Genomic DNA, 11,871 nt, shown 5'->3' on the forward strand with positions numbered 1-11,871 from the left:
CGAATCTGTTGTTTAATTTTCCTTAGTTAATAATTTGCCTTAAGATACAAGGGGGCGATTGTTACAACTGCTCACACATTCATGTGGGTCCTTTGAGAACCAGGGCTTTAGAACAGTCACAGTTGATTAGCTGTTGTTTAAACGTCTATATATAGACCGTCTATATATAGACGTTTAAACAACAGCTAATCAACGTACTGTCATCTCATGTGAAGACCCGTTTTTCTTTTTCAGAACATTGTACCACAGTGGGGCAGTGGGTAAAAACAACAACACACACACACACACACAAAACCCCAACCAATCCTCAACAAGCTACATCTGCGTACTGTGCAGCGCCGCTGCCAGACTGTCGTCATCATCGTCTACATACTCCGTGGTTTGTTTCTCTCCGTGGGGCTCCGGCTGCAGTCCGCTCCGGCTACGGGCCAGGTACTGGCTGGTACCGCCGCTCCGGGCCAGGTACTGGCTGGGCCTGGTACCGCTCCGGGCCAGGTACTGGCTGCACGCACAGAAGTTGTGGTAGAAGGTGGACGAGAGGCCGGCGATGTCCGTGGAGATGTAGGGCAGGACCTCCGGGGAGGCCTGGTTGTAGTAGGCGATCTGGAACCAATCAGAGTGGAGACGACGTTTTAAGAGTTCCTCGACTAAAACTACGACGGAAAATGTTCGTCGGCTAGCTTTATTTCACTAAATAAAGGAGGATTTTAAAGACCCTTCCTGACCCCAATCAGCATGCTGCATGCAGGGGTCAAAGGTCCTACTCCAAACTCACAAACGGACATAGGGACAATTAAACAAAGCTATTCATTGGAGACGGTGTGGCACTGCTCAAAAAGAAGCTATGATGACTAAAACTAAGACTACCGTGAAGATTACAATGTTAGGGAGGAATGAGAGTGGAGAAGAGAACCAGAAGAACTAAAAGACAAGTCATTTTGTGTTTGGTTGCGCTCGGGTGTTGCACTCTGAACATGGCAGATCTACAAGCTCATTTGTAGATCTGCTATTTTTGTAAGACTGAAATCCAGGACCTCACAACTACTAATGCACCAAGAGGAACTCTTACCATGCAGTTAATACGATACGATACAACTTTATTGTCAGCTTGCACTAAAATGTGTTTTGCGTCCATGACCGTTCAAGATAAAGACAAGACATCATACTATAATTCTAACAATGTCTGAGTGTGTGTCCGTGTGTGTGTGTGTGTGTGTCTGTCAGAAACAGTGCCGTAACTCCTTACTGCCTGCACCAATCACTCCCACTTTTCACACAGGCATTGACCATATGCATGTGGAGGGCGTAACAAAGCCCTTTTTTCGATTTGACACATTAATGATTATTTATTTATTTATTAGTCAATTACAAACGCACCCGGGCGCAGTACCCTTCACGGCCACAAGGGGGGGCAAATATCTCACAACGGGTAAGGACTAGTAAACACAATACATTACAAAGACACAAATGACAGAAACAGACAAGAACATGAACATATGCTCTGGTTTAACGATTTTGGTTTAAAAGCAGGACAGACTGATCTACAGAAGCCTGTTTTTCTTATACTCAGGGACTCTAAACCACCTCATGGAGCAACAGTTAATATTCATCATTTAAAACATGTAAGGAGTCGGAGGAGACGCTCTTGGCCAGTCTAAGCATGCTCTTGGTCTGGGCCTCTTTAAAGGAACACGTGTTAGGTATTGTGACTCGTTTCCTACACACTGCACACACGGACAAACACTCACCAGTGAAGTATTGTGGCTGGTCTACACTCTACAGTATGGTGAAGCCTGCGCACACGCACACGCACACGCACACACACACACACACTCTCCAAACACTCACCAGTGAAGTGTTGTGGCTGGTCTCCAGTATGGTGAAGCCTGCACACACACACACGCGCACACACACACACACACACACACACACTCTCTCTCTAACTCACCAGTGAAGTGTTGTGGCTGGTCTCCAGTATGGTGAAGCCTGCACACACACACACGCGCACACACACACGCGCACGCGCACGCACACACACACACACACACACACACACACACACACACACACACACACACACACACACACACACACACACACACACACACACACACACACACACACACACACACACACACACACACACACACACACACACACACTGTCTTACTCACCAGTGAAGTGTTGTGGCTGGTCTCCAGTATAGTGAAGCCTGCACACACACACTCTCCTCGGTTGTAGTCGTCGGTGGGGGGGTGCGTGGGCAGGGACACGGAGCGCAGCGCGATGACGTACGGGTCCCTGTGAAGGACAAATCACAGCGCTGCAGGATACAGTTCACAGAACATGTGTGGCTCAGGGGTATAGAGTGGCCGGATGGTAACCGCAAGGTTGCCAGTTCAAAGTGTCCTTGAGCAAGACTCTGAACCTCCTGATTGCTCCTGATGTGCAGGTCGGTGCCTTGCATGGTTTCCGCTGCCATCTGTGTGTGAATGTGTCTGTGTGAATGGGTGAATGTAATGCACAATCTCTGTAAAGGTGTGTGAATGTGTGTGTGAATGGGTGAATGTAATGCACAATCTCTGTAAAGGTGTATGAATGTGTGTGTGAATGGGTGAATGTAATGCACAATCTCTGTAAAGCGCCTTGGATAAAGGCGCTATATAAATGCACCATTTATTTATTTTCGAGAAGAATATATTTAAAAAATATATATATATACTTTAAAGGTATATTCAGTGATTTCGCTCAAAAAACTTTAGGTTTCGTTTTTGGCTGTGGGACCCAGCCTTTCGTCCAATCAGGATAGAGAGTCAAAAACGAAACCTAAGGTTTTTTGACCCCCAGGGGTTAACTGGGGACAGGGAGGAACTCCTTATATGGCCAGCACACTCTATAGTAGGGAGGATTATCACAACAAAACAAAAAAATAAGTGATATTTGAATTAAGTGAAATCACTGAATATACCTTTAACACTAGATTGCAATATTTACTGTAGACTGTGTTGTTTTTGGCAGCAAATTTCTATTTTAGTTTTAGCCTACTTTAGTCGACTAAATGTCATACGATTTTAGTCGACTAAATCTACAGTTGATTTAGTCAACTAAAATGTGTTTTGACAGGCCTTGATGTCGTTCTAATGACATATTTTACACTTTGGTTGCATGCTGAAAATAGCAGATCTACAATCTCACAACGCGTCGCAGCACGACGCGTTGTGAGATTGTATATCTGCTATTTTCAGCATGCAACCCAGCATAAAACTGGATCTCTTGTCCACTAGTCCCTTCCTAACATTTTAGTCTAGTTTTTATTTGTCGACGAAATTGTCAGTATATTTAGTCTTAGTTTTAGTCATCATAGATTCGTTTTTATTTAGTTTCCATTTGTTTTAGTCAGTGAAAATAGGTAGTCGACGAACATTTTTCGTCTTAGTTTTAGTCGACGAAAACGACACTGCTGTAGACGAGATAATAGTGTGGCACTAACCCAGCACCACACGGCCGCCTCTTGGAAGCCAATAGGATGAAGTCCTGGAGAATGCCCGGGCCCAGATTGGCCGAGACCGGTGACCCGCTCTCTCCCAGCGTCACCGAGGGCGTCACCACGCGATACAGGAAGTTGTCGTCGTCCACCCGACGAATCAGCTCACACGTCCTGCAGTCAGGGAATTCACAGCCAATCACAGCCAGGACAATGAAAGTAAAGACTGTGTGTGTGAATGAAAGCTGTGTGTGTGTGTGTGAATGAAAGCTGTGTGTGTGCGTGCGAGTGTGTATGTGTGTGTGTGTGTGTGTGTGTGTGTGTGTGTGTGTGTGTGTGTGTGTGTGTGTGCGTGCACTACACATCCCGAAATGAACCAGTGTTGATTTTGACAGCAAGTTTTAGTCAGTCTTTTTTTAAGTCATCTGAAAAGTTTTAGTCTCGTTTCAGTCGACTAAATACCATTTGATTTGAATCCGTCTAAATACCAGATTTAGTCGACTCAAGCACAACGTTGTGAGCTTGTAGATCTGCTATTTTAACACCCGAACGCAACCAAACGTAAAATTCCTTGTCTTTTAGTTCTTCCGGATCTCTTCTCCACTCCTTGATATTTTAGTCTAGTTTATATTTGTTGACGAAATTGTCAACAGAGGGTATGCGCGTGACATCATCATCATCATCATACCCAGAAGTTATGAGGGATCGCCTACTGTCCGAGTGGCCAAAAACTGCTCTCTGGCTTTGACTCGACAGCCCAGACTGTACATCCAAACAGAAAAGTTCTATCTGGTTGCAACACAATCGGTGCCGGAAGTTCTTCAAAATAGGAGCTCTGGGGTGCCAGAGTTGTCTGGTTGCTTTTACTCTGAAAGCCATGAACCGGAAACAATCCACTAAAAAAAGTTGACTTTACATTGCTATAGCTTACATTGCGATCTTTTAATTTATACGATATATGATCCAAAAAGTGTTCATATTTTGCGGGAGAGAGACGGATGAGGAGCAGAAATGAAGCGCCAGCATATCGATCCGTTCATCACCACGGAGAGCGCCCTGGATTAGGAGAGACGAGTCATTCTTTCCGCCACGCTAACAGCTAAGTCAAAAAGGAAAAGAATCAGAATATTCTTATCTCGCCCGGTATCATTGAGGATGCACTAGGACGTCTGAGGACGTCCTATGTACGCGTCGGTTGGGACCCCTATGACGTGTGACAACGTCCTATGTACGGAATCGGTTAAACGGATGAAATGGAATCAATTTACAATTTAGGCATTTAGCAGACGCTCTTAATCCAGAGCGATTTACATTTAAGCAAGAACAAAAGCATGGGAATACATCACATAAAAGCATTTATCATGAGCTAAGAAGGTAACAGTGGAATATCTATATGATGAAACTATACATACATTATACATAATAAACTATACATCTACACTACTATGCTATACATATGTACTATGGCGTGCTATGACTATATACAATACAATTATAGTGCTGTCTACATAACATGCTATGAGTCTGTGTCAAGTGCTATCTAAGCCAACAGAAATGCTATCTAAGGGGGTAGGGTAAGTGCTATGGGCCATGATGGAGTCTGAAAAGGTGGGTTTTCAGACTACGGCGGAAGATTGGGAGTGATGCTGCAGTTCTGACTGCAATGGGAAGTGCATTCCACAGTTTTGGAGCCACGGAATCAGGCAGTAATCACCTTACAGGTCGGGTTTGTCCCAGACTCCCATGTGGGTCGGTCTGTTCTGCAGTGATACACGCCAGTAAGACGCCCCGAGGGCGAGAAGCGACCTCGCCCTAATGGTAATAATAGTCTTACTGATAGTGCTTGTCCCATGAGGGTCGGTTCTGAAGCTCGGCCAGCAGACTGAAGGCCGTCTGGGCGGGAACGTCAACCTCCGCCTCCACCTTGAAGCTCAGCACCGACTTCTGCTCCATGGTGTAGAGATGGACCTGAAACAGAACCAACCAGAACCTCATTATCTTCTGCTCCATGGTGTAGAGATGGACCTGAAACAGAACCAACCAGAACCTCATTATCTTCTGCTCCATGGTGTAGAGATGGACCTGAAACAGAACCAGAACCAGAACCTCATTATCTTCTGCTCCATGGTGTAGAGATGGACCTGAAACAGAACCAACCAGAACCTCATTATCTTCTGCTCCATGGTGTAGAGATGGACCTGAAACAGAACCAACCAGAACCTCATTATCTTCTGCTCCATGGTGTAGAGATGGACCTGAAACAGAACCAACCAGAACCTCATTATCTTCTGCTCCATGGTGTAGAGATGGACCTGAAACAGAACCAACCAGAACCTCATTATCTTCTGCTCCATGGTGTAGAGATGGACCTGAAACAGAACCAACCAGAACCTCTTTATCTTCTGCTCCATGGTGTAGAGATGGACCTGAAACAGAACCAACCAGAACCTCATTATCTTCTTCTCCATGGTGTAGAGATGGACCTGAAACAGAACCAACCAGAACCTCATTATCTTCTGCTCCATGGTGTAGAGATGGACCTGAAACAGAACCAACCAGAACCTCTTTATCTTCTGCTCCATGGTGTAAAGATGGACCTGAAACAGAACCAACCAGAACCTCATTATCTTCTGCTCCATGGTGTAGAGATGGACCTGAAACAGAACCAGAACCAGAACCTCATTATCTTCTGCTCCATGGTGTAGAGATGGACCTGAAACAGAACCTCATTATCTTCTGCTCCATGGTGTAAAGATGGACCTGAAACAGAACCAACCAGAACCTCATTATCTTCTGCTCCATGGTGTAAAGATGGACCTGAAACAGAACCAGAACCAGAACCTCATTATCTTCTGCTCCATGGTGTAGAGATGGACCTGAAACAGAACCAACCAGAACCTCATTATCTTCTGCTCCATGGTGTAGAGATGGACCTGAAACAGAACCTCATTATCTTCTGCTCCATGGTGTAAAGATGGACCTGAAACAGAACCAACCAGAACCTCATTATCTTCTGCTCCATGGTGTAGAGATGGACCTGAAACAGAACCAAACAGAACCTCTTTATCTTCTGCTCCATGGTGTAAAGATGGACCTGAAACAGAACCAACCAGAACCTCATTATCTTCTGCTCCATGGTGTAAAGATGGACCTGAAACAGAACCAACCAGAACCTCTTTATCTTCTGCTCCATGGTGTAGAGATGGACCTGAAACAGAACCAACCAGAACCTCTTTATCTTCTGCTCCATGGTGTAGAGATGGACCTGAAACAGAACCAACCAGAACCTCATTATCTTCTGCTCCATGGTGTAAAGATGGACCTGAAACAGAACCAAACAGAACCTCATTATCTTCTGCTCCATGGTGTAGAGATGGACCTGAAACAGAACCAACCAGAACCTCATTATCTTCTGCTCCATGGTGTAAAGATGGACCTGAAACAGAACCAAACAGAACCTCATTATCTTCTGCTCCATGGTGTAGAGATGGACCTGAAACAGAACCAGAACCAGAACCTCATTATCTTCTGCTCCATGGTGTAGAGATGGACCTGAAACAGAACCAACCAGAACCTCATTATCTTCTGCTCCATGGTGTAGAGATGGACCTGAAACAGAACCAACCAGAACCTCATTATCTTCTGCTCCATGGTGTAGAGATGGACCTGAAACAGAACCAACCAGAACCTCATTATCTTCTGCTCCATGGTGTAGAGATGGACCTGAAACAGAACCAAACAGAACCTCATTATCTTCTGCTCCATGGTGTAGAGATGGACCTGAAACAGAACCAACCAGAACCTCATTATCTTCTGCTCCATGGTGTAAAGATGGACCTGAAACAGAACCAAACAGAACCTCATTATCTTCTGCTCCATGGTGTAGAGATGGACCTGAAACAGAACCTCATTATCTTCTGCTCCATGGTGTAAAGATGGACCTGAAACAGAACCAAACAGAACCTCATTATCTTCTGCTCCATGGTGTAAAGATGGACCTAACACAGACCGACAGGGAATCACATTATAGAAGCCATGTTTATATGTCAGTCAGTGGCTCTCAAAGTCTCAAAGGACCCCAAAAAAGATCTGTAATTGGCCGCCAACCCATCTGAACATATGTTGTTCCAGGGACCCCCCCCCCCCCCCCCCCCGCCAGAAGCAAAGATTTGAGTTAAAAACATTTGCTGTGAAAGAATACATATTCAAAGATTTGCGCCACATTTTCACGATGTTTCTAAAACAAATGCAGATCTACAAGCTCGTAGCACGGCACTCGGAGAAGAAAATGCTGCTGCATGAGAAACAAACCTACTGTGACTGTCAAATGCACCAAGTGTCAAATGTGTCTTCAGTGGGGTTTTTTTTACTACATTTTTATCCCACGATTTTGTAACCCAGTTTTCTTTTCACCCAGTGCCAATTATCTAATGTAATCCTGGGCGCTACACTTCCTCTGCCAACCTGGGGGGGCAGCGGACTGACCTCATGCCTCCTTCTATGCATGAGGAGTCCAAGTTACTCCTTTACACCTGACAGGGGGGAGTTTCCCTGGTTGGACGTAGCACGTGGAAGGGACACGCTATTCCGACCAGTTCCTTTCCCCTCCATCAGGCGCCCCGGCTGGCCAGGGGGAGGCAGTTTAGAGACCCTAGGGGACACGGGGAGAACATGCAAACTCCACACAGAAAGGCCCTTTCGCCAACCCCGCCTTCGGGTATGGGCACTGATGACGTGGATGAGGGAACATGCCGCCAGCACCCACAGCGTCCCCAGCGGGAATCGAACCCAGGACCTTCTAGCTGTGAGGCGACAGCACTACCAACTGTGCCACCGTGCCCCCTGTGTCTTCAGTGTTTGGGTGATTAACTGAAATGGATTATTATTTTGAGACTTATTTTGAGTCCTGCTTAGTACTGTAAGTAAAAAACACTTTAGTAAAACTTTTGATAATAAAATACTTTGAAACATAGTTTTTTTTTGTCCAGCTCATGAATGTAGCCTGTGATAGTGTGATTAGTGAGTAACAAGTAAGAAGAAAACAAAAACAATCTTAACCCATGGTGCGTGAATGCCCCACCACTATTGGGTCCACCGTAGATCTACGATGAACCCACCCGACACAACAGTGGTGGTCCCCAGGCTTGTCCTAGTCAGAATGGTAGTCCCTGGGTCAAAACCAGTTGAAAACCCCTGGGCTAAAGTATAACATAATGCTTAACCCATTCTGACCTGAGATCAGATTCTAAAAATGTCTTCTACATCCTGATAGTTTTCTGAAAAAGCCATGTTTCTATGTCAGTGGTTCTTCGATTTTTCAAAAATAGCAGACCTACAAGCTCTTATGAGCTTGTAGGTCTGCTATTTTCCAATAGCTAAAGCATAACATAATGCTAACACCAAAAGGGGTGCCCGCCCAAAATGGGTTAAATACCAAAAGGGGTTCCCGTGGCGGACCTAAAGGCGGTTTGGGACATACCTGGACAGGCAGTCCTGGTAGAACAATAGACTGGATGATACTAAAACAAAGACAAAGCAGAGGACAGACGGTACCTTGTCTCTAAAACAAAGACAAAGCAGAGGACAGACGGTACCTTGTCTCTAAAACAAAGACAAAGCAGAGGACAGACGGTACCTTGTCTCTAAAACAAAGTCAAAGCAGAGGACAGACGGTACCTTGTCTCTAAAACAAAGACAAAGCAGAGGACAGACGGTACCTTGTCTCTAAAACAAAGTCAAAGCAGAGGACAGACGATACCTTGTCTCTAAAACAAAGACAAAGCAGAGGACAGACGGTACCTTGTCTCTAAAACAAAGACAAAGCAGAGGACAGACGGTACCTTGTCTCTAAAACAAAGACAAAGCAGAGGACAGACGGTACCTTGTCTCTAAGACAAAGACAAAGCAGAGGACAGACGGTACCTTGTCTCTAAGACAAAGACAAAGCAGAGGACAGACGGTACCTTGTCTTTCTCCGAGCTGAGGATCCAGTTGTTTCTGGCGGCCAGCATCGTCAGAGCCGAGACATTGTTGTAGCTGAGATACACCTGGAATCACATGCAAGCAGACCAAATGTGACTACATTTGACTGAGGGGCTGCCATTGGATTTTTTTATTTTTTCCGTTGTCATGTCGTATGAAAGCAGGGAATCTTAGCTTCAAATTGACATATTGGTTGTTCAGTTTGACCCTCCAGTTTTGGAGATATGGCTTATAGAGTAATGTCTGGCAGAGAAACAGCGAGTTGAGAAAACAGGCTTGAAAAGGTTCACTTCTGTGGTCTCTAACATTACACCTATAGCTACATGTTTATGCATTTATTTCATATTTACATGTCTTCTGTGGTCTCTAACATTACAATAGCTACATGTTTATGCATTTATTTCATATTTACATGTCTTCTGTGGTCTCTAACATTACACCTATAGCTACATGTTTAAGCATTTATTTCATATTTACATGTCTTCTGTGGTCTCTAACATTACACCTATAGCTACATGTTTAAGCATTTATTTCATATTTACATGTCTTCTGTGGTCTCTAACATTACACCTATAGCTACATGTTTAAGCATTTATTTCATATTTACATGTCTTCTGTGGTCTCTAACATTACACCTATAGCTACATGTTTAAGCATTTATTTCATATTTACATGTCTTCTGTGGTCTCTAACATTACACCTATAGCTACATGTTTAAGCATTTATTTCATATTTACATGTCTTCTGTGGACTCTAACATTACACCTAGCTACATGTTTAAGCATTTATTTCATATTTACATGTCTTCTGTGGTCTCTAACATTACACCTAGCTACATGTTTAAGCATTTATTTCATATTTACATGTCTTCTGTGGTCTCTAACATTACACCTATAGCTACATGTTTAAGCATTTATTTCATATTTACATGTCTTCTGTGGTCTCTAACATTACACCTATAGCTACATGTTTAAGCATTTATTTCATATTTACATGTCTTCTGTGGTCTCTAACATTACACCTAGCTACATGTTTAAGCATTTATTTCATATTTACATGTCTTCTGTGGTCTCTAGCATTACACCTATAGCTACATGTTTAAGCATTTATTTCATATTTACATGTCTTCTGTGGTCTCTAACATTACACCTATAGCTACATGTTTAAGCATTTATTTCATATTTACATGTCTTCTGTGGTCTCTAACATTACACCTATAGCTACATGTTTAAGCATTTATTTCATATTTACATGTCTTCTGTGGTCTCTAACATTACACCTAGCTACATGTTTAAGCATTTATTTCATATTTACATGTCTTCTGTGGACTCTAACATTACACCTAGCTACATGTTTAAGCATTTATTTCATATTTACATGTCTTCTGTGGTCTCTAACATTACACCTATAGCTACATGTTTAAGCATTTATTTCATATTTACATGTCTTCTGTGGACTCTAACATTACACCTATAGCTACATGTTTAAGCATTTATTTCATATTTACATGTCTGCTGTGGTCTCTAACATTACACCTAGCTACATGTTTAAGCATTTATTTCATATTTACATGTCTTCTGTGGACTCTAACATTACACCTATAGCTACATGTTTAAGCATTTATTTCATATTTACATGTCTTCTGTGGTCTCTAACATTACACCTAGCTACATGTTTAAGCATTTATTTCATATTTACATGTCTTCTGTGGTCTCTAACGTTACACCTATAGCTACATGTTTAAGCATTTATTTCATATTTACATGTCTGCTGTGGTCTCTAACATTACACCTAGCTACATGTTTAAGCATTTATTTCATATTTACATGTAGATTTCAGCTCTGAAGCTTATTTCAGACATGCTCTAGTATATGTGAGTCTGCCTGTGCTATTAACACATTTTGAAAAAAAGGGTTTTTTTGGTGAAAAGCTGGATTTTGCACGATGGCAGGCTCTCAATGAAATCTGGTCACAAATGGACACGCGTTACCAATAAACAGAGCACGACCATGGATTGCTACCATATTATATATTACCACCACTGTATATTATCTTAACATTCTTATAATCTACCGCTATATATTATCTAGCAATGAACATCATTGTTACACCATATTATATTATTAACTTATCATATTATCTTACACCATTACATGTATTATTATTGCTACTATGTGTATTTGCCTGTATAACAACACAAACACTGTATTGCACAACATGTCATAACCACATTATGTGTCAATGCTTTAGTGCCTCAGGCGTTTGTCCTAAATTCACCAACCTTGCAGAATGAATGTCATAAACAACGTTGGCTAACTTCAAAGGCCTCTAGAGCTCTCATAAAGATTTAAACCAGTCCTACTCAAGCCTCGCCGCCGGCTTAATTAATCTGTGGCACGTCATGG

At 43.0% G+C, this 11,871-nt stretch overlaps 1 protein-coding gene across 1 annotated transcript in view; it reads right to left on the reverse strand.

Annotated features, from left to right (window-relative positions):
- Positions 1-315: 315 nt before the first annotated feature.
- The window catches only part of acot11a (acyl-CoA thioesterase 11a), a gene marked incomplete at both ends in the record, with an annotated part of 43,847 nt that continues 32,291 nt past the window's right edge, over positions 316-11,871 (reverse strand). The window contains 5 exons of the mRNA XM_083781715.1: positions 316-603; positions 2,175-2,301; positions 3,491-3,658; positions 5,319-5,452; positions 9,448-9,531. Coding sequence (XP_083637841.1) covers positions 316-603; positions 2,175-2,301; positions 3,491-3,658; positions 5,319-5,452; positions 9,448-9,531 — 801 coding nt within the window. The remainder of the gene's footprint in view (positions 604-2,174; positions 2,302-3,490; positions 3,659-5,318; positions 5,453-9,447; positions 9,532-11,871) is intronic.

This window comes from Protomyctophum parallelum, assembly GCF_964188405.1.
Source record: "Protomyctophum parallelum genome assembly, chromosome: 14".
Lineage (NCBI taxonomy): Eukaryota > Metazoa > Chordata > Actinopteri > Myctophiformes > Myctophidae > Protomyctophum > Protomyctophum parallelum.